We start from the raw sequence: 27408 nt of genomic DNA on the forward strand, positions 1-27408 counted from the left end.
GCAATGCTTCCTTGAGTCCTGTCATCTCTCTTTCGCCCATTCTTTATTCACAGGTTGTGACCCTCCTCATTCCCCTGAATAACATGACCTGCAGCAGGCCAGGTCAAACATTGAGCTGTATATGACCTCTTAAAATTGGAACTCAAGTGAATGATATGTACTCCTTTCTACTTTGCATTTACAAAGTATGTGGTGAATAAATGGAAATGATCTAGATATGGAAATAAGCCTTAATTAAAATTACTCGATAGGCTGAACAGTATCAAACATTAAGCCAGCTGGATATCTGCTTTCAATATCATTAGCCATTTCCACCAAGAGAGAACTGACAGATGTAGTTTTATTTGCTAGTTTTAATATATGCCCCTTAATAAAAGCCAATTATACCTATAAATAGTGTTCTTGTAATCACAAGTTTGATGGCAGGTTCTATTAGTTTGAAAGACATATAATGGTTTCTTTGTTTTGTTTTGGCCAAAACCTCTCTCCTTTATTTCCTGTACTCTGAGTCAGTAACAGACACAAGTTCACCAAATGCCTCCAGTTTCAGAAATGACAACTAAGGTATATGGGGGTTTCTAAGACACAGTGAACAAGGGAAGCCTCAGCTCAGAGCCAGTCTGAAGGAAGAGGTGGGCTCTGGAGGGGCTTGTGCTCAGCGCTACTGCCGTGGCAAGGGTCATGCACAGTATAGTTAGAATGACATTCCTCACTTCCCACTGGTACCAAATAGGTTAGAAGTTCAGGGCTGGAACACAGAGGGAGTTTTAGATAAGCATGAGTTGGCAGTGTGATTTTCTTAAGGATCAGGTATAAGGGCACAATTCATTTTATTTGGCTAGGTTTTTTGAATGGTAAATTTAATTAACAGGACTTTTTCTTTTTTTTTTTCTTTTTTTGTTTTTTCAAGTCAGAGTTTCTCTGTGGAGCCCTGGCTGCCCTGGAACTCACCCTGTAGACCAAGCTGGCCTCGAACTCAGAAATCCACCCGCTTCTGCCAAGTGCTGGGATTAAAGGCGTGCACCACCACTGCCCAGCTCAGGACTTTTTCTTTTAATGCCTGAGAACATATTAAAAATTACCTCTAAAATATTATTGGTTGAGTTTCATAAACAAAGCTTCCTGGGGCCTTAAATACCTTTATTATTATAATTTTAAGTATTTTATTCCCCATATAAATAGTAATTATTACCAAGCTTACTACCATAACTCCCAGACCTTGGGTGTTAGGAACGTGGCCTGACTTACCTCATTCCCACAAGCCCCCTGATGGGGTAATCTCAGTTGTCATTATCCTGTCCCCAGGGATTCTCAGATTCAAAGCTAGGGGCTGAGTTTGGAGTTAAAACCTAAGCCAGATCTGGAGCTCTCACTGCTACCATTATCAACACTGTCTCCTGTAAACAGAAGATAAAACTAATTCCAATGTCACTAAGAACTAAGTCCATGTGAGAATGACTTTTAGATGGTTCTTGGCAACAAACAACAACAGACAATGAGTTCTTGAGTCCTATCACCTAGGAATATTGATTGAGCCACACTAGCACGTTTGCTAGTGTTCCCTGTCTGCAGTCAGGCAGGCTGCTTTAAGGCTGGATGCTGCTGCGCACGCTGCAAAGACCTGCTCACTGCTGTTCATAGACAGTGCCTTCAAGGAGATGTAAGAGAAAACTAGCTCATCTCTTCCTCAAAGAACTGATTCAAATGATGCTTGAGTGGAAGACACAGGAAATCACATAAATTTGTTAAGTCTCTGAGAAATATGAAGTTAGATGCTATCTTTAGATTCGTACCGAGTCTGCACAGAGGCTAGATTCGCTGTTCTCTAATGTAATGCCTGTCATGAAGAACAGAACTCCAGCTGTGCTGAGGCTTCCTCTCCCACGAGGACATCAGCGCCACCCCTCACAACAGGCGCTTCCTTCTACCCATTTATGTACGTTTTTGAGGCTTTCTGGCCAGATGTCACATACAAAGGCCATGACGACATTCAACAGCTCATCCCTTTCCTGCCATTAGTAGGTCTTGAGACGGCCATCTTGTGGGTCCCTTTCTCCAGTTCAGGACAGCAGACTCCTTAGCAAGGCCAAGTCTCTGTAACTTTAGTCTCTGCAGACAGGATGTCCTATTCACTTTCAGCCTAGACTGCTTCTGTGGCTTGCTTCAGACTCCGGTTCTTTCATTGGGAGTATCAGACAGCCTACAAGAGCTGGTGGATACCCTCAGCAACTAACTGGCCATGGGTGCCAGGCCTTGGAGGCCCAGGAAGACTTCTAAATCCAAGCAACCATGCCATCTGACCCACTGCCCTGGCCTGTACTGGCCTTTCAAATGTTATTGGTGATTTACTTGTTTCAAGTAATAGTCACAAATGAGAAAAAAACTCCAGTGTGTGGGGCTGTGTCCTGGTTTGTATTTATAAAATGGTGACCAACCAACATACCAGACTTCTGATCAACTCAGAGCAGCCCCAGAAAAACAGACCCAAGCCTCGGACAGGCAGAGGACTCTCTCTCACCTCACAAAACCCAAGGCTCTTAACCACCAATAACCTTCCTAGCGAGAGCTGAAGGGCAGCACCAGCCTGAGCTGCCTGGGTTCAGACTTTTTTTAATGACACAAGCCAGTCTGTTTCAAAATTCTCTCTGACCTTGAATTTCAGGTCAGAAGACTTACCTGGTTGGCCTCAGGAGGTTTGTCTTTGGATTCATTTCAAGAGAACCAAAAATATCTAGGAAGTGCAAAGCATGATGGTAGGCATTGGCTCTATAAAGATGAAGAGTAGCAAAGAAGGACCCTGCCCTGGAAAACCCAAGATGTATATCTTCTGTGTAAAAGGATGCAAACAATGACTGTCTTCACCGATAGTGTGGTGGTATGGGTATGTCCTACAGAACACTAGTGAGAAATACTGCAGCAGATTTGTTTGATCCAGAGAATTTACAGAGCAGGAGCTGGAGGGGGCCATTTTTTTTTTTTTTCCCAAGAAGCAAGGCCATTCCAAGTTCAGGAAAGAGAGCAGGTCATGGCATAGACAGGCCGAGTCAGACTCACGTGTACAGGGGCAAGTGAGTTCTGGATTAGAACTCGAAGTTGGAGTGAATGAGTCACACCAGCAATCTCCTGCCTGCTGCCTAGAGCACTGAAGACCTAGCACTCCCATTTATTTTCTAGACTAGAAAATCTCAACTCTAAAATGGCTTGAACTCTTATGTGCCCTAGGCACAGGAATTTATCCATTAATATTCAATGAGTTCATGGGGGCAAGTAGAGAAATCTCACCCAAAGACAAGTATATTAGGGAATGGAGAGATGGCTCAGTGGTTAAGAGCATTTGCTGCTCTTCCAGAGGGACTGGGGTTGTTTCCAGCACCTAAGGTGGCTCACAATCACACCGGCAAGACCAGCTCCAAAGTCTTCTGTGACGTCCATAGGCACAGGTGACACACATGCAAACATACAAATTGAAAAAAATACATTAAGTCCTTAAAAAAGGAAACTGCATTAAAAATCCAAGGAATCAGTTTTTTAAACATGTTTTTAAAAATTTAACTTCACACAGAGAAGACTGACTATTTTCAGTAAGCAAGAGATGACCGAGACTTCATTCAGAAGCACACTCTGAGGCCAGAGGCAGATCTCTCATGTGCACAGCCCCTGCTCAGATGTAGAGATGGCCCTGCGAATGCACTTGCTCACCTTCCTGGATTCCTAAACATGCCACTTGGAGTCAGACTACATTTACCTCCTGGAGCTGAAGTACAAATTAGTTCCAGCTCATTTTCTGCTTCTTACTACACCAACAACTGCTTCTTGTGAGCTGGCTGTGGGTGAACAGGCGTGGGAGCAGCTGGGAGTGAACAAGAAAGCAAGATGATGACTAAGAAGACGGACGCACCCCCAAAATGGAGATTGTCGGAGCACTTTCTGCAGGCCGGGGCAGTGATGTGGAGAGTTAGCATTAACGCTGTTTATGTAAGTACACCTTCTCATCATAAAGAGAGCCTTGTGAGGCCTGCCAGCCTGTCCCTTCACGTCACTGTCAGTTCTAATAAGCACCTGACCAGGGAAAGCTGAGACCAGGCTGGAGTTTAAGAGGAACTGACCAAACCAGTTGGGTGATTTTTTTTTATTATTGCGCATTACATTTTCATGCAGGGCATATTATTTAACACCTACTGATCCTAAGGCTTGTGCTGGTGCTTGTGTGTACTATCATATCTAATCTGAGAAAATCCACTGAGAGGCACTACCTCAGAGGAGTACCCTGAGGTGCAGGGGTTAAATTACTCAACGCTAAATGTCAAATAGTTAGTAACTGTTGGCACCTCTTCCTGAGCCAATGCCTGATACCTGTCCGCATATTGGTTGCTTTTCCTTCACCCTCAGACAACTGGCCAGCTGTGTTTTCAGCAGACATGTCCCTCAGTCATGTCCTCAGGCCTAAGCTCTGACACTAAGTTCTTTTCTCCTCTGACTTTAATGTCTTTAGATTAGTTCTTGATTTTGCTGACAATACATTTTCTCTCTATAACCATTTATCCTTCAAGACTATGGGCACCTACTATATTTAGAAGACAACCCAGGTTCACTGGTAGAATTCAATAAATTTTACAGTTCCTCATAGCTGTTTCTCCTCCTCCTCTTCTCCCCACCCCTGTGTGGGTATGAATGGGTGTGAGTGTGAATGCCTGTGTGCACATGTGTGTTTATATGTGTATGTGCATGTGTGTGTATTTGTACAAGATACAGGTCAACTTTGGGTGGCCTCTTCCTGGCCTGAAGCTTGATGGTTATGCTAAACAGGCTGCCCAACAAACCCTAGGGACCCTCTTGTCTCCCCCTTCCCATGCATCTGCCACCATGCCTGACCTTGGAGGCAGTTTCTGTGGACAGATATCAGGTCCTCATGCTTACATGACAAGCACTTTAGTGACTGAGTCATTCCTCCAGTCCCATGTTCTCATTTCCAATCCTTTTATATAATATATTCTTTCGTGATCATACTTTCAGTCTTGGTCCTACCAAAACCCTACAGTGAGTCCAGACCAAAACTGAAACATCCTCTCTCCTTCACCTGCCAAATTTGCATTTCATTTCCATTTCTGACAGGTGCTGTCTTTCAAGCAGAGTCCTCATGAGGCATGCTTACAACTTCCCAGGACGAAGCACCTGCCCTTGGCTAGCACCTCTGCCCAGGCACAGCGTGTACCACTGTGACCTCGTACACGCTGTCTCTGTTTCTGTAGCTGTTCAAGCTTTATCCTGTGGCTTACAGGCCCCGAATGCTGTTCTCCTTCCTCTATACTTCCCCAAACTGTAAACAGTTCCCAAAAACCAAGGGTGCAGTTCAGCTTTGATACAGAGCTGAGAAGACAGGTGTGTAATAACAGTCTAAGAGGGAATGGACTATGGTCTTGAGGTAAAAATAGAAGCTGTTCCATCTGTCTAAGCAGGACAAGACAAAGAGAAAAATCACCTCATTACAGTGCAGTTCAGTTTCAATGTTTTCACAAGAAAACTACTCCCTGGAATGAAAACTGCAAGTATATAAAATATTAAAATATATTCACAATTCACCAGAGTGTTAGTACTGTCAGCCAAGACCTACATTTATGAAAGGAAAATAAAAGAATATTACTCAAAGTATTTATTATAGAGTGTGAAAGATTAAATACATGCTAACTTCACTAGGCTTCCTGACTGATCAGTTTACATAACCCAGAAGGTGGAAAAACTTGGAATCTGAGACTAGAACAACACTGACTTATTTCCATTCAAATTACCTACAAGGGGAAAAAAATGACATTTGCAAACCTGTCTTTCCAAAGTCAGATTTAGACCAACTGAAGGAAAATGAAATAGGTGCTATGCTCCAGCCCGCTATAGCCACGCAACGACCTGTTTGTCCCTTTCGTGTCCCTCAAACAGTATCACCTTAGCTGGCTGGTTCAAAGTGGATCTGAATCCACGTGGCCTGCCTTATGCCAGGCTCACAAATCATGCTGGTATTACATAAACCATCACAACTGCATGGCTTAGTCACAAGGTCAGCAGGCAAGCCAGCTTGCGTAGCATAGAGAACTCCAGGACTGTGGCTGAAACAGCCGCTCAAAAGCATATGCTTTTGCTGCTCAAGAGATAGCTCTGTACTAAAAAGCACTGGCTGAAGAACTGTCAACTCTCAGCTTAGCTACAATGGAAGTAAAATCCTTTGGTGATCCGAGGGTCATTGAAGTACAGCCTTATTACAATGAAATCCAATGTCTAAAAATTGCTCTTATTTTGGGCTTGTACCACAGTAAGAGCCAAGATTTTAAGCTCTACTAAATACAAAACAAATAAACAAACAAAAAGACTTTATATATTTATGTTCATTTAAAAAATACTAGTAGTGATGTATTTTGAAATATACAGTTAATATGTTTGGAGTTATTTAAAATTTATATTGAGGCTAGGCAGTGGTGGTACACACACTTGGGAGGCAGAGGCAGGTGGATTTCTGAGTTCGAGGCCAGCCTGGTCTACAGAATGAGTTCCCAGATAGCCAGGGCTACACAGAGAAACCCTGTCTCGAAAAACAAAAAAAACAAAACAAAACAAAATTTATATTGAGAAAAACGTATGTATTTTCAGTATTGCTGTAGACAAGCATAAGACTGCTAAATTGATTGTTGTTTTATATAAAACAAGTTTTATAATACTAATTTTTATTGTTATAATATTTTATAATTTTTAAAGAATATGACAAAAAAGATATTGTAGGTATTGAAGAGGGGATCTCTGGGAGGAGTTGGGGTACAAAAGGGAAACAAGAAAGTGATTTAATTCTATTTACTTAAAATATGTTTTTGAATGTTAACAAATTCAGATAAATTGAAATCATGTAACTTTTCTCATCATAATGCAATAAAACTTTAAAAAAAAAAAAAAAGAGCACTGGCTGGTGTTCCCAGAGGACCTGGGTTTGATTCTAAGCATCTACACGGCAGGTGTCCTTAGGCACCAGGACATACATGATGTATGGATATACAAGCACAGAAACATATACAGGCAAAATGACCACACACATAAAAAAGAATAAAAATATATGCATATTTAAAAGATGTACATGCTTCTCTGAAAGTGGAAGGCAGTCTTTACCTGCATCACTCTGTATTACACTAAGTGCCTGCTCTACTTGTGTGCACCTGGACTTGTGCCCCAGATTGACAAAGCTTGTACCAGCTGCCCAAGTAAGCTGTAGATTCCAGCCTCCTCCATTGCTGGCATCTCAGATTCTGGAGGGTTTCAGAGATGCACAGCTATCTCCTGCCCAGTATCTGAGGCTGGCTATTGCCCTTGTGTTTGCCCAGAAGCCTCAGCCAACAACGGTGTAGTACAGTTGCTCTCTCTGGCTAGATTCTCTGTGTGGTCCCACAGGTTCCATTCCCTCCCAAGAGGTTAGATTATAGCAGTATCAGGAGCAGCTGCATCGTGCACCAAAGTAGAAAGTCCAGGGTGGGGAGACATTTTTATAGCTCCAGAGGCAGCAACTTTGGACAAGAGACATTCTCCAGGAGATACTGAGAGAAGTTATACTGAGTATCTACCACTACATTTGTTGGGCCAAGTTATCTTCCTAGATGGGATACTCACAGCTCTGTGCTCACAGAAATAAGACCAAACGTCTCATTTATTAAGCAGTCAAGAAGTCCAGGGCTCTCTACCTTGGGGATAACTTATGTTATAGCCAAGTCTTAACACACAAACTGGACTAATCAGAGTTCCTCTCTGGCACTCAAGGAGAAACATGAGAATACGGGAGGTGACTCACAGAAAAAAACTGCAATGGAGGATTAGCTCCCAGTGCACACATCAGAGCTGCCTGCCACCCCTACTACAGCCTCTTTGATACCTCTTATACTCCTCTAGTCACTTACAGCCACGCCTGTGACCTGAGCTAGCACCTTAGTATCTGTGATCTATCCAGGTGAAGAACTCAACCATAAGGCAACTCATCCAGGAACATAAACGGTGGGGTAGCACCAGGGAGGCAGAATCCTGTAGGTAAGCTATGGACAAAAGACAACTCAGACCTCCTACAAGCTTAAGACAGCTCTTTGGAAAGACTCCAGCTTATGTGAGAACAACAGAGGACAAGGATATATAGCCTAAGCATGCCTTCCCTTCTAAGCAAAAATGAATTAAAAAATTCACTTCCTTTATTTACTAGGTAAAATAACACCAACTACTGATATTCCAGGTTCAAGTCTGTCTAATAAAAACTGCACACTAGCCGGGCAGTGGTGGCACATACCTTTAATCCCAGCACTTGGGAGGCAGAGGCAGGTGGATTCCTGAGTTTGAGGCCAGCCTGGTCTACAGAGTGAGTTCCAGGACAGCCAGGGCTACACAAAGAAACCCTTTCTGGAAAAAAAACAAAAAACAAAAAACAAAAAACAACAAAAAACAAAAAACAAAACAAAACAAAACGAACTGCACACTAATGAAAAGACATTTCTCTTCTTCCTACTTCAGCTTTAAATGAAGTTGGGTTAGACTAAGATGATCTTTAAGGAACTTTCCAGTTCCAGGATGTGATGGATTTCAACTCTCTGAGCAAGTAATGAAACTGTTCGTCACTTACAAAGCTGTAGTTCATTCATTTAAAAAAATATTCAAGGCAAGTGTGCCAGGATTAGGAGGTGCTCGGCATAGAGCAGTGAATGAAAAAGAAGAATCACCAGGCTCTTACATTCTAGTTTGGAAAGAGGAGAACAGGTGCCTCAAAGAAAAGTAGACTGAGGTACAAAAGAACTGAGGGGAAGTAGAGGGTAGATGGATGGCTACTTTAGGTACAGAAGTTAGAAAGACTGCTGTTCTTAAGATGACAACATCTAAGCAGATACCTGAAGGAGGAAAGGGAGCATCCTATTCAGAAGCCTGAGTGAGGAGTTTCAGAAAAAGGAAGTACCCCTGCTCTGAGAGAATTCTTCTGTCCTGTTCTAAAGATAGTAGGGCTGGACATAGTGGTGTATATCTGTAATACAAGTGCTCAAAGCCATCAGGACTTCAAGGTCACTCTAAACTCCCCCATGAGACTCTGCTAAGATGGGCAGTCATGGCAGGAAGCAACCACGATTCAGCAATCAGGTTGGATTGAAAAAAGACTGAATCATTTCAGGTACATGATTCAAACCAATGTGGCCCTGGCTTCTGCAGAGGTCCATTATTTGCCAAACAAAGGAGTAAAAAGGTGAGTTCACAGCTGCAATGTGCCATTTATCTGACTTGGAACTAAAGAGAAAACTTGGTGCAGATGTCCAAATTAGCATAAACTTCACAGAGAGATTGCTTTGGGAAACCATGTGACATCATTAAGAGTTTCATCTCTAGTTAAGTAGTTCTAATTTAGCCTAAAGGAAACAACTTGAAAGAAAAGAACACAGACAAGGATACATGAACATAAGTATTATTACTAATGGGCTAAATTGCCAGCAAGCAAATAAATTAGGGTAGGGAATATGTGAAGCAGCCAACAAAAGCCATTAGATGCTGTGGGGAGATGAGATTTAAGTGTGAACACAGACTGATCTCAGCTGTTATGCTCCCCGCCCTATGTACAGACAGATTGATGTATGCAGCTAAAGCATTCCTACAAGGAAACAAAGATGCTGATGATGAGCTCTGCTGAGGAGGCACCATCATTCTTGTTGCTCATAAAGGAATACTTGCTCAATGAAAGCCAGATTGTCTTGTTCTGGTTCTACTGCTCGTTCCAGTTACTGGGTAGTTATAATACCAGGTATTTGACAATAAGGCCATAGCCATCTCTATTTCATGATCTTAGTAACTGTTGTTATAAACTTTACTTATCCATTCTTCATTTTCCTCTCCCTTCTCAAAAAAGATGACTTGAGACACATGCAGTTCCAACCCCGTCTCTGCTCCCCATGGTCTGACTATAAACCAAATACCTATTAGGAATGTCTTCTCAGATCAGATATGAGGACAGACCACACTCTAAATCAAATCTTCAACACACCAACCTGTTTCCCTCTGATCAACAATGCCAGTCAGCATACCATTTAGTGGAAGGAATTTCAACATACCCTGCCATTGCACCTACTGCCATCACGACCATCACCATCATCTCCAACACCAGAACCAGTGGTCTCTTCACCCCTACTCTTGTAATATCTCACTGCTAGTATCCTAGGTCTTCATAACTTAACTAAGAAGACTACTACTCTGCTCAAATACGTAATCCTTCAGTAATACCTGGGTACTATGCAAAATATCCCACCTACAATTTCTTGTTTAAGCATAAGAAATCACATGAAGGCATATGTATGGTTTGAATATGCTTGGCTCATGAGAAATGGCACTGTTAGGAGGTGTGACCTTGTTGGAGGAAGCGTCTATGTGTATATAGGCTTTGAGGTCTCATGCTCAAGCTCTGCCCAGTGTGGAGGAGAGCCCCCTCATGGCTGCCTACAGAAGGTAGTCCTCTCCTGGCTGCCTTCCGATCAAGATGTAGAACTCTCAGCTCCATGTCTGTCCACAATGCCATGCTTCCTACCATGATGATAATGGGCTGAACCTCAGAAATGTAAGCCAGCCCCAATTATTATTGTCCTTTATAAGAGTTATCTTGGTCATATTATCCCTTCACAACAGTGAAACTTAGCAGCATAATCACTATCCTCCTATTTTGATGAAATTTGGGAAGATTAATCATTTTCCATCGAGGTATGGAATAGAAATTCCCTACAGGTAGTCAGTCTATAGTTCGTATTTGTGAACATAAGTTACTCAGCTTATAAAAGATCAAGGCTCTGACTTCACTCAGCCTTAAAGACTGTCTTGAACATGTCTATCTCAGGGACACCCTTATTTCTTTTTCTCTCTCTCTCTCTTTCTTTTTCTTTCTTTCTTTCTTTCTCTCTCTCTCTCTCTCTCTCTCTCTCTCTTTCTTTCTCTCTCTCTCTTTCTTTCTTTCTTTCTTTAAGATGTACTTATTTTATGTATGTGAGCATACTGTAGTTGTCTTCAGACACACCAGAAGAAGGCATTGGATCCCATTACAGGTGCTTGTGAGCCACCATGTGGTTGCTGGGATTTGAACTCAGGACCTCTGGAAGAGCAGTCAGTGCTCTTAACCTCTGAGCCATCTCTCCAGCCCAACATTCTTATTTCTAAATGCCACTACTACAATGCAATTAAGAACTATGGACTTGCAGCTAGGTATACTGGCATGAGCCTGTAATCAAAGTACCTAAAGAGTTCAAGGTCAACTTCAGGCACATATAAAGTTCAAGGACAGAATGGGCTACATGAGACCTTGTCTCAAACATTCCTCTCCCCCAAATAGGGGGAGATGCGGGAGATGTAGCTTATCTGGTAGGGTCTTTTCTGGCCATGGTAGAGCATGCATGAAGCTCTAGATTGCATCATCAGCATGACATTTGTAACTCCCAGCCTGGGAGGTAGAGGAGGCGTTCAAGGTTGGCTACTTAGCAGCATACTTAGTGTAATCTAGCATCATGAGATCCTGTCTGGTGAAGGGAAGAAGGAAAGCCTTTGACTTCAAAGAGCAGGCTGTTTTAGCTCAAATCCCAGTCCTACCTATGGCCTTTGACAAATCAATTCTCTTCTGAACTTATTTCTGTTTCTATAATATTGGAATGAAAATGGCCCCCACAAGCTCATATACTTGAATTCTTGGTACTCATTTAATGAAACTGTTTAGAAAGGATTAACAGGTTTGGTCCCTGTTAAAGTAGGTGCGGCCTTGAGATATTTCTTTTTGTTTTTCTTTTTTTAAGTTTTAAAATATTTTTTTACTTTTTATTTTTTTATTAGATATTTTCTTTATTTACATTCAAATGTTCTCCCTTTTCCTGGTTTCCCCTCCAAAAACTCCCTATTCCTCCCTCCTCCCTGCTTACCAACCCACCCTCTCCCGCTTCCTTGGCCCTGGCATTCCCCTACACTGGGGCATAGAACCTTCACAGGACCAAGGGCCTCTCCTCCCATTGATGTCTGACAAGGCCATCCTCGGCTACATATGCAGCTGGGGCCAAGAATCCCACCATGTGTACTCTTTGGATGGTTTAGTCCCTGGGAGCTCTGGGGTCTGGTTGGTTGATATTGTTGTTCTTCCTTTAGTCCTTTCTCTAACTTCTCCATTGGGGACCCTGGGCTCAGTCCAATGGTTGGCTGAGAGCATCCACCTCTGTATTTGTCAGGCACTGGTGAAGCCTCTCAGGAAACAGCTGTATCAGGCTCCTGTGAGCAAACTCTCTTGACATCCACAATAGTGTCTGGGTTTGGTGACTGTATATGGGATGGATCCCCAGATATTACTGGGTCCAATTTTCTGAGGAACTGCCAAACTGATTTCCAGAGTGGTTGTACCAGCTTGCAATCCCACCAGCAATGAAGGAATGTTCCTCTTTCTCCACAACCTCACCAGCATCTGCTGTTACCTGAGTTTTTTATCCTAGCCAATCTGACTGGTGTGATGTGGAATCTCAGGGTTACTTTGATTTGCATTTTCCTGATGACTAAGGATGTTGAACATTTCTTTAGGCGCTTCTCTGCCATTCAATATTCCTCAGTTGAGAATTCTCTGCTTAGCCCTGAACCCCATTTTTAAATAGGGTTATTTGGTTCTCTGGAGTCCAACTTCTTGGGTTCTTTGTATATATTGGATATTAGCCCTCTATCGGATATAGGATTGGTAAAGATCTTTTTCCAATTTGTTGGTTGCTGCTTTGTCCTATTGACAGTGTTCTTTGCCTTACAGAATCTTTGTAATGTTGTGAGGTCCCATTTATCTAATTTTTGATCTTAGAGCATAAGCCATTGGTGTTCTGTTCAGGAAATTTTCCCCTGTGACCATGTGTTCGAGGCTCTTCTCCACTTTCTCTTCTATTAGTTTCAGTGTATCTGGCTTTATGTGGAGGTCCTTGATCCACATGGACTTAAGATTTGTACAAAGAGATTAGAATGGATCAATTTGCATTCCTCTACGTGCTAATCGCAAGTTGAACCAGCACCGTTTGTTGAAAATGCTGTCTTTTTTCTACTAGATAGTTTTAGCTTCTTTGTCAAAGATCAAGTGACCATAGATGCGTGGTTTTATTTTGGGCCTTCAATTGTATTCCATTGATCTACCTGCCTGTCTGTGTACCAATACCATACAGTTTTTAATTACAGCTATAGTCCAACCTGGGCTACTTCAAACTATCTAAAAGACAAAAGTCACTCAAATAAAAGAAGTTTTACAAAAAAACAAAATACCTAAAAGGTATCAGGAATTATTTTGTCTAACAAAAGAAAACCAATGTGACAGTAAAGAAGGTTAAAAAATAACTCCAAAAGTGTTGTTTTTAACCATAAACTTGGCAAAAATTGAAAAGGAATAATTTCCCTAGACTCTCAGCAAGACTGAGTTTTATAAACAAAGTACTAAGATTGGAAACAGGAATTTACTCTAGGAGATAAAGACAGAACTTTAAGTCAGTGCCGTTGCCCAGTGTACAGAGAAGGCCCTGGTTACATTCTCAGCACCTCTCCCCTTACAAAGAAAATTAAAAAAGGAAAAAAAAAGATAAAAATATAATACTAAAAAGCATAATTTATGGGAGAAAACAACTCTAACACCCACAGACTTGAATTAATAAACTGTGGTCATTAATGACAATGTAGGTCGGCCTCAGAAAGACTAATACTGTTGGGGGAGTAGATAATAAGACAGCATACATTATATGTAATGCACCTATGTAAAAAACCTTAAAATTTCATATAAATTTACATACAAATAAGGAGGACATTTATCAAAATGAGTATTTCTCACAGATATACACTTGGAATAATTATTTGAATGGGACTATGTATATAATTAATTTCCTTTTTATTTCTCTAATGCCCATTTGACAACTTTATGCAAGAATGGTTTTCAAAATCTTTGTTTGACTGCTTTGTAACTATCACTCTTAGACACACCTTTCACATGTGTCATTTTATAAAGTGTATGATGTATTCCACAATGTGATAAACACATTCATTCATTGATAAAATGCTGGATCACAGCATGTCCTACCACACCTGGCCAGAAAACATCTTTACATATACAACTTTACATAGTGTAGTTCAGGTATCACAGGGTAGGGAACACATTTTCCCACTGAAATAATCAGTATAATGATTTTTTTATCTCTTCTGATGAAATAAGCTTAATTTCAAAATGTAAAAATGTTCTGAGCCAGATACTGTTGTGCACCTATAACTCTAGCATCTGAGAAGGTTTTGGGCAAAAATACACTGAGTATACTACCAGCCTGGAATACAAAGCAAAGTAGGCATGTCTTAAAAAAAAAAAAAAAATTAACAGAAGATATTAAAAGCAACAGGTAACCCTTTAGTGGCTAACTTCTTTTCGTGGGTTATAGAGCAATGGAGGAGATGGCTACAAGAGCAAAATCCTGATGAACTGGGCACAGCAGGAAGGCAGTGGCGCCCCAAGCTTCCATTCAAGTTTGACTCCTGCACAGGGCTCCAGAAAGACCAGGTGCTGACTTCTCCCTTTTGTGATGAGGAACGTTGCACACATAATGTATTGCAAGTCATTTTTCAGGGGTGTCACTGACAAGATAAATCGTACCTCTGAAACACAGGCTGCAGAACATAACAGAGGAAAGAGAAACCCAGTCTCTTCAATCCAAAGTACTCTATTATATGGTTCTCAGAACATGCCCAAACTGAGCCTCAGCACAGATGTCCCTGGGTTCTGCAGCAACAACAACCTCTGAGCACAGGAGATCCATTTGTCGGAGCAGGAGAACCACCCACAAGTTAAGAGAAGCGGGATGCTGTGAAGGCCCTTTTGCTAGTTACTTCTCCACCTCCCAAGCCACTTCGCATTCCACTGCAGATAACGAGCATACTGCATAAAGTCATTCTTTAGCCACTAGCTTTCCCAAACCCCAGGATTGTGAGATTTATTCAAAAAAAAAAATCATACGGCTATAGGAATACGCATAAAATTAACTTTTATATTTTACCACTGCTGGCACCCCTCAAAACCCTAGGAAACTATAAACTTAGCAAAAGCTCTTCTACAACAGATTCAAAGACAATCTCACTGTTAATAAAATCAGGGTCATCGAACACAGTACACTCCTGGGGAAGTGTCTCCAAGTGAAACACATACACGATGATGATCATTGTTATTTTACTCAGGGAAATAGGGCCAATGGCTATCCCAAGACTTGGAAGACTGTCTTACTTGGAACTGTCTGGCATCTGACAGACAGAGGGACATCTTGAGTTCATTACCTTTAGGAGGGAAGTACGACTTGCTCTCGGCTTTATGAGGCCAGTCCACCACAAGAGGTCCAAACCTGCGAAAGCTGGCAGTGATCTCATCTACAAAACAGAGAAGGAATTTAGTAAAATGTGGAAAACCTGCAATTGTGAGAAACATAAAGTATCTTTTCATTAAAAAATGTTTTAAGGAATCTCCCCCACCCCGCTTTTTGCATTTACTTTCTTTTAAGAGCTTTTCTAAAGTATTTCTCAGAAGTAAAATCTGCAGAGTAAAATACCATTGCTAGGGAGTATATTTGGTTATTAGCGTCTAATCATGAAAAGTATGTTTCTAACTCTAATTCCTTTCCTTTTACTGCCAATAAACTTAATAAGAAACTTGGAAGAAAAATCTAGTTCTAGCTCAGGTGATCTTTATGTCAAATAAAACAGATTTCCAAAACCGAGAATGTTTCTGTACTTAAAAAAAAAAAAAAAAGGTGAAAAAGAGATGGCTGGGTGCATAAAGGGCCTTGCCATGAAGTCTAACAACCTGAGTTAAATCCCTGGGATGCATGTGGGAGCAAGAAACTCTTACAAATTGTTCTCTGCCCTCCATGTGCTGTGGCATATGCATATCACCCCAAATTAATAAATGTAAACTAGTTAGAGGAAAATGAAGTTCTGGCCACTTACAACTTTAATGTAGTGAGTCTAATAGCACATCCAAAGCGGATGAGAACTACAATAGTTTAAGTTAGCTTTATCACAGTTAATTTTATTACACATTCACAATGTATTTACTGATGCTAGCTTGGAGAAGTGTCAGGGTATGGTGACACAATGCACAAAAGTCCAGCTCTTGTAAAGTTGTTAATGAATGCATGTGGTACCTTCATCGATGTCAGGAGGAAGGCCTCCAACAAACACCTTTCTAGAGTAGCGTTCCACTCGCTCCCCATTTTGACATCGAGTGGGAGAACTTAAGCCAGATGATAAGGCCTGATCACCATGGCTGTCATCCAAGAAGGCGTCTTCAAAGGGAAAGAGAGAAGACCGACCTGAAACAAAGTAGCAGTTTCTATAATCAGAATGGCTTTCCTAGAGAACAATGCTGTAGCAGAAGTCCATTGTATAGAACACAATGTATCCTGAGGCATAGCTTTTCCAATTGAAAACTGAAGATCACCAAGTACAGCCTTGTTTACATACAACACTGAAATGACAAAGCATCAAAACTGCATCTGTTTTCCTTGGTAAAAAAAATCACTGCATTATGCTCATAATCCCCATTGTGGCTAGTAAGTGCATTCCCTTATCAAAGAGGCACTATACACCTAGCTGAAGAGCTGTTGGCAGGTGATGGCTGCATGGGGAGGGAGAATCATTTTTCTTTGGGGAAGTGTCCATTGGTAGGTGAAGGGACCCCACACCCAATGAATGTGGTTAGCACTAGTTTGATTCTGACTTATTGAGGGGAAAAGACCATATAAAGTTGGGAGGTGCATGTGTAGGGGGTCTGGAGAAGGAGAGATAGGATTAATATTATGCTAGTAAAAGAATGTAACCAGTCGGATGGATGATGGTGCACGTCTTTAATCTCAGCACTTGGGAGGCAGAGGCAGATGGATCTCTGTGAGTCTGAGCTACACACAGAGAAACCCTGTCTCATAAAACCAAAAAAGGAGAATGTACCCATAAGTTATTTTTTTCCTTTCTTTAATCATGATAGTTTTCCTGGCACCAAAGAGACTCCAGTTTGAAAATAAGCACATTTAACAATACTGGACAGAATGTGTAAATGAAACACTAAGTCAAGATGTAGTAGTATAGTGTGGGTATGGCTATGACATATTAGCACTATTACTCTAGGCTGTATTTTAAATCTCTCTCTCTCACACACACTCAAAATACAGATGATGGTGGCTGATGGACTTAATACCAGCACTTCAGAAGTCAGAAGCAAGAGGATCTCTGTGAGTTGAAGGCCACCTTGGTCTACACAGTGAATTGCTCTCCAGCCTGGCCTATAGTGATGCCATCTCTCAGAAAACAAACAAACAAACAAACAAAAACAACAGCAACAACAAAATCCCTATAGAATTATTTTCTTTTTTGTTTTTTTAGACAAGGTTTTCTGTGTAGCCCTGGCTATTGTGGAACTCAATATGTAGACCAGGCTGGCTTCAAATTCACAGAGATCTGACTGCTTCTGCCTCCCACTTTCTAGGACTAAAGGTGTACACCACCATGACTAGAAATTACTCCAAAATAAGGCCCAAATTAAAAAATAATTTTTCTTGTTTTGAGTCTGTGAGTTCCTGGTAAAACTTGCCACCAGTTTCTACAGTCCGAGGGAAGGTGGGAAGGAGGAATGGGGAAGAGAGAATAAATAAGGAAAAGGAGGAAAGAGGAAGAGGAAGAGGAAGGACAGCAAAAGGGAGAGATGGAGGGAGGAAGACATGGAGAGGAGGAGAGAGGAGGAGGGAGGAGGACATGGAGAGGAGGAGAGAGGAGCAGGGAGGAGATGGAGCAGCAGCAGGAAAAGGTAAGGAGGAAGGCAGAGAAGTCCATCTCTCCGGTAAGGGAAACAAGCACACAAAGGCCTCCCTCCCATCTATTCAGTTGGCTTTACTTCCCTGAAATCCAGGTTTTGAGCTACTATAGCCATTATCCATGAACAATACAAACATCCTTAGAAAAATGGTAAACATTTCTTTTTCCAAAAAGAAAAACACTGTTAATATAGCCATGTTATATTACAAGCGACTCAGTGGTATAAGCCAGGTATTGTTTTGAAGCTTGGAGTGAGCAAAGGCCAAGGTGGGGATAATGAGGCACTGAAGAGTTCTTATTCATTCTTTCCAGCACAGCTACAAAGACAGAGTCTGTCTCTCTGTGCCACCTATCTTTACAGCGGGGTAGGAATGAACAATAGTAAATTCTCATCCCTTGACGACTGTTTTCATCACAGGGAGTAAAAGAAACAGATCTGCAACAACTGCAGGCAAAAGTGAGCCTCCCACAGGCATTTTCTGACAGCAGCCAGTTACATCTGCCATGCAGTCCGCACTCAGGATCAAATCAGCAATTCCCACAGAATGTCTATGCCTACCTCTTAATTCCAATTCAAGAAACATGAGATGTGCAAAAGACAAAGGCTGGTGGAGAAGAGGCAGAAATGAAATGTAATGAATGAAAAGTGTGTCAGGCTCTACCTCATGAGAAAGCAAAATGCTGCTCTTCAATAAAGAAGCATTCACTTACTCCCAGCACTATCCAGTATGAAGCTAACAGAAGCCTTTAACATACAACACTCAGTGGGAAATACTGAGGGAAATACTTAGCCCCTTTCCAAGATCATCAAAGTACTTCCTAACAAAGGAATCCGTCTGATGAGGGGACAGGCAAGAAAGTACATGGTAACTATGAAACAGTAGGTAATGAGAAAAACCAAGCGACAGTGTGTCCCTGTGGTGTGCAGGAGGACAATTTTCAGCAAAATCTTGTGGAGTGGGAATTTGAGTAAAATAAGTAAAAACCATCACATAAGCTCCCGATCTTCCATCACATAAGCTTCCTGATCTTTAATCTGCTTCTCTCCAGCGTTCCTTAAATGTCAATATAAAGACCACCTGGGAGATTGCTCAGTGGGTATACCAACAAATATGGGCACCAAGGTCAGAGCCCCACACCCATATAGACACCTGGTAGACATGGTGGCCACCTGTAATCCTAACCCTTAGGAGGCAGAGACAAGGGGTCACTAGAGCAAGCTGACCAGCTAGACTAGCACAATCAGGAAGCTCTGAGCTCAAGTGACAGATCCTGCCTAAATATGGACAGTTTAAGGTGGAGAATAATCAAGGGAGACAGGCAGCATCAACCTCTGACTTCCATGAACCTGCACACATGCACATATACATCCACACACATGGGCTCACACACTGCACATTACAAACAAGCAAAAAACAAAGGCCTTTTATATATACCCGAGGCAATCCAGAAATTTAGTATATAGCCTTCATATTAATTCTCTCCCCCATCCAACTCGTCTTCCTCCCTCCCTCCCTCCCTCCCTGTCTGTCTGTCTGTTTAAATCAGTTTCTCACTAAATCCTACCAACTCAAGCTTCAAAACACACTTTTACTGTAAGTCTTGTCATTACCAGTCCTAATGCCTTAATCCAAACCACTGTCTTGTTCCTTGACTCACAGTCTGAGTAGCTACATAAACACCCTTTCTCACTGATTTCTACCTAGAATCCAACAATGTTTTCTTCCAGGACGGAAGAAAGAAGAAGGAAAGAAAGACAGAAAGAAAGAAGAAAGGAAGGAAGGAAGGAAGTTAGAAAGAAAGGAAGGAAGGAAGGAAGGAAGGAAGGAAGGAAAGAGAGAAGAAAGAAAGGAAAGAAGGAAGGAAGAAGAGAAACTGAAGTAGCGATGCCCCAACATTATCTGAGCTCGTAGCCACACCCTACACTCCTGCCTTCAAAAGCTTCCAACGACTTCCACTGCCTTCTGGATCACAGACAAAATGATCGCTATGAACTACACAGTCCCTGCTTGCTCCTTCCCTAGAGCAGCTGCTGCTCCTTGCTCAGTGACCTCTCTAATCAGAGTCCTGTGGGTTTCCTGATTACTCCTGCCACAGGTGCCAAGGACACAGTGTTCCTGCTCACCTCTAGGCATTCTTTTTTCCAATCATCGCTAATTCTTCTATTTGTATGAGTGTTTCACCTTCATGAATGTGTACATATCATACTTATGCCCTGCACCCACAGAGGCCAGAAAATTGCATCAGATCCCCTGGAACTATATATACATATGGTTGTGAGCTACCACGTGGATGCTGGGAATCAAACCTAGGTCCTTGGGAAGAGCAGCCAGTGCCTTTAACTGCTGAGCCATCTCTCCTACCCCATAGTTAAACCTTAATTCCTGAGGTCTCAGCTAATTGTACTGAACCTTTAGATCAGACCCCTCCAATCCATGAGTGACATCCTGTGCTTCTACCTCCAAACAGCTTCCCCAGTTAACGCCATAGCTTTTCTTGGGTTTTATTGAGTATTATGCTTCCCCACCCCATTACATTATAACTTCCATTAGGATAGACCAAATGAATCTTCTACCTTAGAGTGTATTAGAGGGACCTAAAACATGTTAAATATATCTTCTTAGGCAGTGCCTAAGGAAACAAAACAGTGTGTGCAAAGCTGACCATGGTGGTTCAGTCCAATAATCTCAGCACTTGGGAGAATGAGGAAGGTGGATCATGAGTTCAAGGCTAGCCTGAACTATATAGCATAGGACTTTATATCAGAAATAAACAAAAGAAAACAGTATGTACTAAAACATGCATGCCTCTAAGCATAGTCACTGAGTATAACACAGGAGTCTGAGAACATGAGAAATGTGACCATTCCCTAGGAAGGTGGGGCCTGAACTATTATTGCTTTCACATGCACAAGCATTATGTTCCATACTTTGTATTACAGAAAGCAATTTTCCCCTTTTCCAATGTAATATTTCAATCTAATACTCTAATACTGGTCTTTTTTTAAAAAAATAAATTTAAAGACAGGGTTTCATACACTCCAGGCTGGCCTCAAACTCTATGTAACCAAGGATGACCTTAAACTTTTTAAAAAAGATTTATTTATTTTTTTGTATGTCAGACACATCAGAAGAGGGCATCAGATCCCATTACAGATGGTTGTGAGTCACCATGTGGTTGCTGGGAATTGAACTCAGGACCTCTGAAAGAGCAATCAGTACTCTTATCCTCTGAGCCATCTCTCCAGTCCCGATCTTAAACTTTTAAAAATTTATTTTTAATATGTGTGTGTTTAGCATGCATGCATGTCTGTATACCATGTGAATACCTGATACCCTCAGAGACCAGAAAGGCTGTCAAATCCCCTGGGAACTAGAGTTATAGATGGTTGTGAGTATCCTGTGGATAATGGGAATCTAACTTAAGCTCTCTAGACCAGTGAATCATCGCTCTAGCTTTGACCTTGAACTTCTGCTCCTTCTGGCTCTACCTCCCAAGTGCTAGGATGCACTACCACACTTGCTTTTCTGTAGTCTTGGGGACTGTCCCCGAGTTTCTGTGTACATTAGGCAAACACTCTACCAACTGAGCTACATCCTCATAAAACATTTTACACACAGGGCTTTTAACATATATGCCCTGGAAACTATTACACTTGCATCGACTCCATTTTTAAATTTTATCTTGCCAGAATCACTTCTCGAAGCTACTGCTGACTATTTTATGTCCCACATCCTACAAAAGCTTCTATCATCTCTACTGGCAATTTGAACCCAGGGTTGTAGGGGGATGCGCTGAGATTACGAATAAAAGTCAGTGACTATCCAGATGAGCAATGAGGAAGCCTTCAACCAGAGCAGTGAAAAAGTCACAGGTATCTGAGACATTCTTGAGCAAATAACACCTTGTTTCTCATGACCAACATGACCACAGCTTCCCCAGAGGAAAATAAAAGCAAAATCAGTCATGGGGAGTTAAAACACTTCCTTAGGCTTTAAAACAATGCCTCTGTCTCAGTAGTAGTATTTAGAGTGCTCTAGGCCTTAGCAATGAAGCAGCCTTGGGAACGAAACTGGAAATGGTGCACACATAGATGATGTTTCTCTAACTGCAAGTAGGAACTAAGAACATGGGTTCCAAAACCCAATCCTCAAATCCACTAATATGAATTTGTGGAGGTCAGGCTTCAAACTCTGCACCCCCATCCCAGCGACTCCTCTGCTGAAGTTTAAGAACCACCGAGGCGATATTACCTGTCTGCAGCAGGTGGCCACTGAAAGAGCTCTGTACGAAATGTCTGAACCTTAGAAACACCTGAGTTAAGGAAAGTGCAACCTCATTATTGGATAGATCTCTAATCAGCTCTCTGTGACATGACTGCCCAATGCCCGACAGGTGAGGGAGCTGCCACAGGAAGCACTAGTAGGACACTTGGGGATGAGGGAGGGTTAAAGGTATGGCTCAGTGACAGAGTACTTGCTTAGCTTGCCTAAGGTCCCCAGGTTCAAGACCCAGCAGAAAAAGACTGCCAGTCTAGTTTACATAGAGAGCTCCAGGGCAGCCAGGGCTATGTTGTGTCTCAAAAAAAAAAAAAAAAAAAAAAAAAAAAAAAAGGAGAGAAAAGGAGGACAGAAAGAAGGATGGAAAGAAGGAGCACTTCTGTGGGCTAGAGTGGTCCCACGCTCTGACAGTCATCTGTTTCTGCTCTAGTCATAAGCTCCTGAAGGACTGTTTACTTATTTACTTTATAATGTATATGTCTGTCTGTGTGTTTGCCATGTATGTGCAGATGCCTATGGCTGTCAGAAGAGGATGTTAGATCCCCTGGAGCTGGAGTCACATGGCTGGTTGTGAGTGTTGAGAACAAAATTTCAGACCTTTGGCTCTGAATGTTGTTTTGTTATTGTGAGGGGTGATTCTGGAAAGGCCAGTAATGCTTTTTCTTGGCTGCAGACTCTCACCAGGGTAAGTTAGTGCAGTGGTATTCTGAGCAGTCCACTGAACCCTTGGGAGGCTATTATTCATGTAGTCATTTGGTTGGCATATATCCATGCTGAAAACAAATTGTCCCAGATGGGCTGTTTGGCAAATGCCTGAAATCTCAGCACATGGGAGGCTGAGTAAGAGGATCTCATGTTTGAGGCCACCCTAGCCTGCAGTGAGTACTTGAACCTACCCAGGACAGCAAGACCCTTCCTTCAATGTGAGCAATAGTGACCAAGTCTGGGATGTGCTGGGGGATGGACTATATGAGATACTGTCTCAGAAAAGGGCTGTTCTTAGGGGAACTATGAAATTTTAGTTCCTGGACATGTAATCAGTAACTGAAATCTTCTGAAGCTGCATGTGAACTATCCTGCAGTCCTGCCACACTACCCAGCAGCCCTCTGAAATATTCCTTTTCTTTAAGAAAAACATTCCTCAACACCAAAATACTTTAAACAATCCATATTATATCCTAAAAGACATATACTCCTACGTGAAGATAGTATAAATCTGAATTAGAACCTCAAGCTACTTCCACAGAAAATTTATATACAATATTCCAACAAAAGAGAAAGAGAAGGCTTCTTAACTGTTCTAACCTGGCCATGGTTTCCATCTGCTCCTGGTATACACTCTTAGTTATTGTCCAGAATGGACAGTCTGATCCATAAATCAATGAATAATAATATTTGGAAATGGCAATGACCTGAAGCTAAAAGGCCTGCAGAAGCAAAGTGCCAGATGACCTGCAAAGTGCCAGTAAGCAAGGCAAAGCTTCAAGATTGTCCTTGCCAGAAAGCTTCTTCCCACAACAAATGATGGGAGAGCCCGAGTAGCGGCCATGCTGTGCTTCTAAATACACCAGACCAGCACTTGCTGAAGCCCTGCAGGACCGCAGTTGTTCAGGGCATTGCTGGTCCAACAGTTCCACTCTCAGATCCTTTTGGCTCAGTCTTGCAAGCAGCTCAGAAATCAGCTTAGGGATTTAACAAAAATGGATAATGAGAAATGTTTCCTAACACTAACTAAATAAAGTATCTCCAGAGAAATTGAAATTGTTTCCAGCTTCATCTCCAGTCTTCAGCTTTGGAGAGGACAGGCCACCTATCTGGGTCTCACTTCCTAATGGAGTAAGAGACCCCCGACTCTCTTATGGAGCACATTTTGTTTGCTTGCTTGCTTGTTTGGCTTGACTTGTTTTCACACAGGCCTCACTATGTAGTCCAGGGTGGCCTCAGACTCTTGAGCCTCCTGTCTATGCATCTCAGTATCAGTGTGGGGACAACAAGCACTTGCCACCATGCCTTGAACAGAACTCTTACTTAATAAAAACAAATTTTACTTTATATTAAAAAGTGGTATATCTGAGTCATCATAGGCTTCCAAGTAAATTCTTATTAAGTAATTTTTGAGGCAATGTCTTATAGCCCTTGATGACCTGAAATGAACCATATAGACCAGGCTGTCCTCAAACTCACAGAGATCTGCCTGCCTCTGCCTCCTACATGTTAGGATTAAAGATGTGTGCCAACACATCCAGTTACAAGTAAAGTCTTAATATCTACCCTAAATTCCCTTTTCCCACTGCCATTTCAATTCATGGCATTACCATTCACCCCACAGCTTCTGCCAGAACCCAAACATCACCAAGCTCATCTTCTGAATGACTGCTACATCCAATCCATCTGTGTAATGCCAGTCTTCTGGTTCTGCTGCGTCCTCTCTCCAGGATACATCACTGCCAATGTCTCTACAACCTCATGCTATCATACTAACCTAAGTTCCACCATCTCTTGTCATCTTGACATCTTCTAACCAGACAACCCACCTTTCTTTCCATTCCTCTTGAAGCAGCAGAGTGGTGTTTTTGAAACATAAAGTTAATTACTAGGCTCTGCGATGATCTCCTTTCATACTTGGACCAAGCTCAAAATCCTTTCAAGAAGTAGAAGGTCAGTAAAAGCAGACCCCTTCCTCCCTCCAAATGCTCCTAACACTCATCAGCTTCAGCCATTTCCTTGCCTCAAGTCTTCTTACAGTTTTAGTTGTAAGCGTAGTCTTTAACAGCTAAGCCAGCTCTCCAGCATCTCCCACCCCCTTTAAAGATTTATTTATTTTATGTATAGAGTATGCTCTCTTCAGACACACCAGAAGAGGGCATCAGATCCCATTACAGATGGTTGTGAGCCACTATGTGGTTGCGGGGAATTGAACTCAGGACATCTGGAAAAACAGTGAGTGTTCTTAACCACCCAGCCATCTCTCCAGCCTGTCTCAAGTCTTCTTCTTCTTCTTTTTTTTTTTTAAAGATGTATTTTATTTATTTTATGTGTATGAGTACACTGTAGCTGTACAGATGGCCATGAGCTATCATGTGTGTGGCTTCTGGGAATTGAACTCAGGATCTCTGCCGGCCCCACTCGCTCTGGTGTAATACACTGCAGCTGTCTTCAGATGCACCAGAAGAGGGCGTCAGATCTCATTATGGGTGGTTGTGAGCCACCATGTGGTTGCTGGGATCCGAACTCAGGACCTTTGGAAGAGTAGTCAGTGCTCTTACCCACTGAGCCATCTCGCCAGCCCTCAAGTCTTCTTAAAGACAACAGTCTTACTGAGATATAATTCACATGTCACATACTTCATACAGTTAACCAATTAGAAGCCACTTCTATATCCCTTCAGCCACTCAGTTCTAGGCATCACTAATTCTTTGTGTCTTAGTAGATCTTCTTGTTCTAGCGTTCCAGAGGGGTGAAATGCTGTGTGACTGACATCCCTTCTGGGCACAGAATACTTTCAAGATGTGTAGATATTGTACTGTGTATTATATACTTTGCATCAAATCTTTCATACAAGCCACTTCTCCCATATTCCCTTTTTAAAAGCTGCATTTATTTTTATGAGTGAGTGTTTTACCTGACTGTATATATGTGCAATGGATGCATGACTGGTGCCTGCAGAGGCCAGAGGAGAAGACATTAAAATTTTCCATATTTTTATAAATTTGAAAGTTCCCATAATTAAAAAAAATTAAAAGCCATGCATAGTGGTATATGCCTGTAATCCTAATACTCTAGGAAAGACACTGGAGCCTGGGGAATCCTAAGTTTAAAGCCAGCTTAGAACAGACAGTGAGACCCTATCTCAATAAACAAGAAACCCCAGATATCGCCTCATTCTTTGTGTTTCACTTTAAATATCATCTGACTTCTCCATCGCTGATAGGTCATTTCCCATTCCTTCCTTCCTCATACTTAAAAACAGATGGAGAGAGGAGAGAATGGAAGAGTTAAAGTTTCCCGTGGCTCAGGCTGACCTGGAATTCACTACGTAGCCAAAGGCTGGCATTAAACTCCTAATCCTTCTTGCCTCTACCTGCCAAGGTCTACAGTTACACTCCTACAGCACCATGGTTGGTCCTTCTAAAAACAGTTACTTTCCTTTCACGTTCTGTAGGCTCCTGGGTGGTGGTGCGCATGTGGACAAGTCAGTGTGTCTAGTTCTCTTTACATCTTTATGTGCAGTCTGGAAATTGAACCCAGGTCACCAGACTTATTCAGCAAGTGCCTTTACACATTGGGCCAGCTCACTAGTCCCTGGATTTTATCAAATGGATAAAAATATTTGTCTCATTTATTTACCATCTCTGTCGTATCTAGAGCAAAATCCAAGCAAAGTGAGAGACCATGTCTAGAGTCTAAGATGTGGTAGGCATGCAGACACTTAGTGACCACAATGGACGGAAGGCAGAGAACTCCATTTTCATTCTTCCTCTACTTCCTCCCACACCGATTTCTCACAACGGTGAAAAGCAATTGACTCCTCTCCCTCTCATTCCTGTTAATCTCCTTTCCCTTTCTTTTGTGTTCATATTTTTCTATTACTACACCAACCAATAACATTCAAGAGGTTATAATCGCAAACATTTCATTCTTCAACCCATGTCTGTTTTACTCCAGAATTCCTTATCTGTGTCCTTTAATAAACAAGCTCACAGAGCTCTTGCATTAGCATAGTGCCAGGCCTGTACCACGGTCTCATCAGCAAGCAGCAAACCCTTCTCATAGCTGGCTTGCCACAGAAAGATGCTCTCAACTCAAGAACGCACATTTGTTTTGTTATTATTATTATTTTTAAAAATTTATTTATTTTGTGAGTACTCTATCTACGTGTATACCTGTATGCCAGAAGAGGGCATTAGATCGCATTGCAGATGTTTGTGAGCCACCATGTGGTTACTGGGAATCGAACTTAGGACCTCTGGAAGAGTAGACAGTGCTCTTAACCACTGAGCCATCTCTCCAGCCCACATTTGTTTTATTAAACCTTAGTTTTATTAAACTCTAATGTCACCCATTAGAGTACATAGTGGTTATGGCCTACATATGTATAAGAGTAACTCTAATCACTCTTTACATGTGCTCACTTACACTGTTCAAATAGAAACACACACATAGATTTTCCTAGCTGCTATATAACTAAACATCAAGAACACTGTAGAGCTGGAAGTACAGCCCAGTGATAGAATACATGATTATCATGCATATCAACTAGGGTTCAGTCAAACGC

At 41.8% G+C, this 27408-nt stretch overlaps 1 protein-coding gene across 11 annotated transcripts in view; it reads right to left on the reverse strand.

Annotated features, from left to right (window-relative positions):
- Nucleotides 1-27408, reverse strand: part of Cpeb3 (cytoplasmic polyadenylation element binding protein 3) — a 185504-nt gene that overhangs the window by 53850 nt on the left and 104246 nt on the right. For all 11 annotated transcript variants that reach the window (XM_031390188.1, XM_031390186.1, XM_031390187.1 and 8 more), the window contains 2 exons: nucleotides 16191-16358; nucleotides 15328-15417 (listed from right to left, as the gene is read on the reverse strand). In XM_031390188.1, coding sequence (XP_031246048.1) covers nucleotides 15328-15417; nucleotides 16191-16358 — 258 coding nt within the window. The remainder of the gene's footprint in view (nucleotides 1-15327; nucleotides 15418-16190; nucleotides 16359-27408) is intronic.

The sequence above is a fragment of the Mastomys coucha genome, unplaced genomic scaffold, assembly GCF_008632895.1.
Source record: "Mastomys coucha isolate ucsf_1 unplaced genomic scaffold, UCSF_Mcou_1 pScaffold21, whole genome shotgun sequence".
In the NCBI taxonomy this organism is placed as follows: domain Eukaryota; kingdom Metazoa; phylum Chordata; class Mammalia; order Rodentia; family Muridae; genus Mastomys; species Mastomys coucha.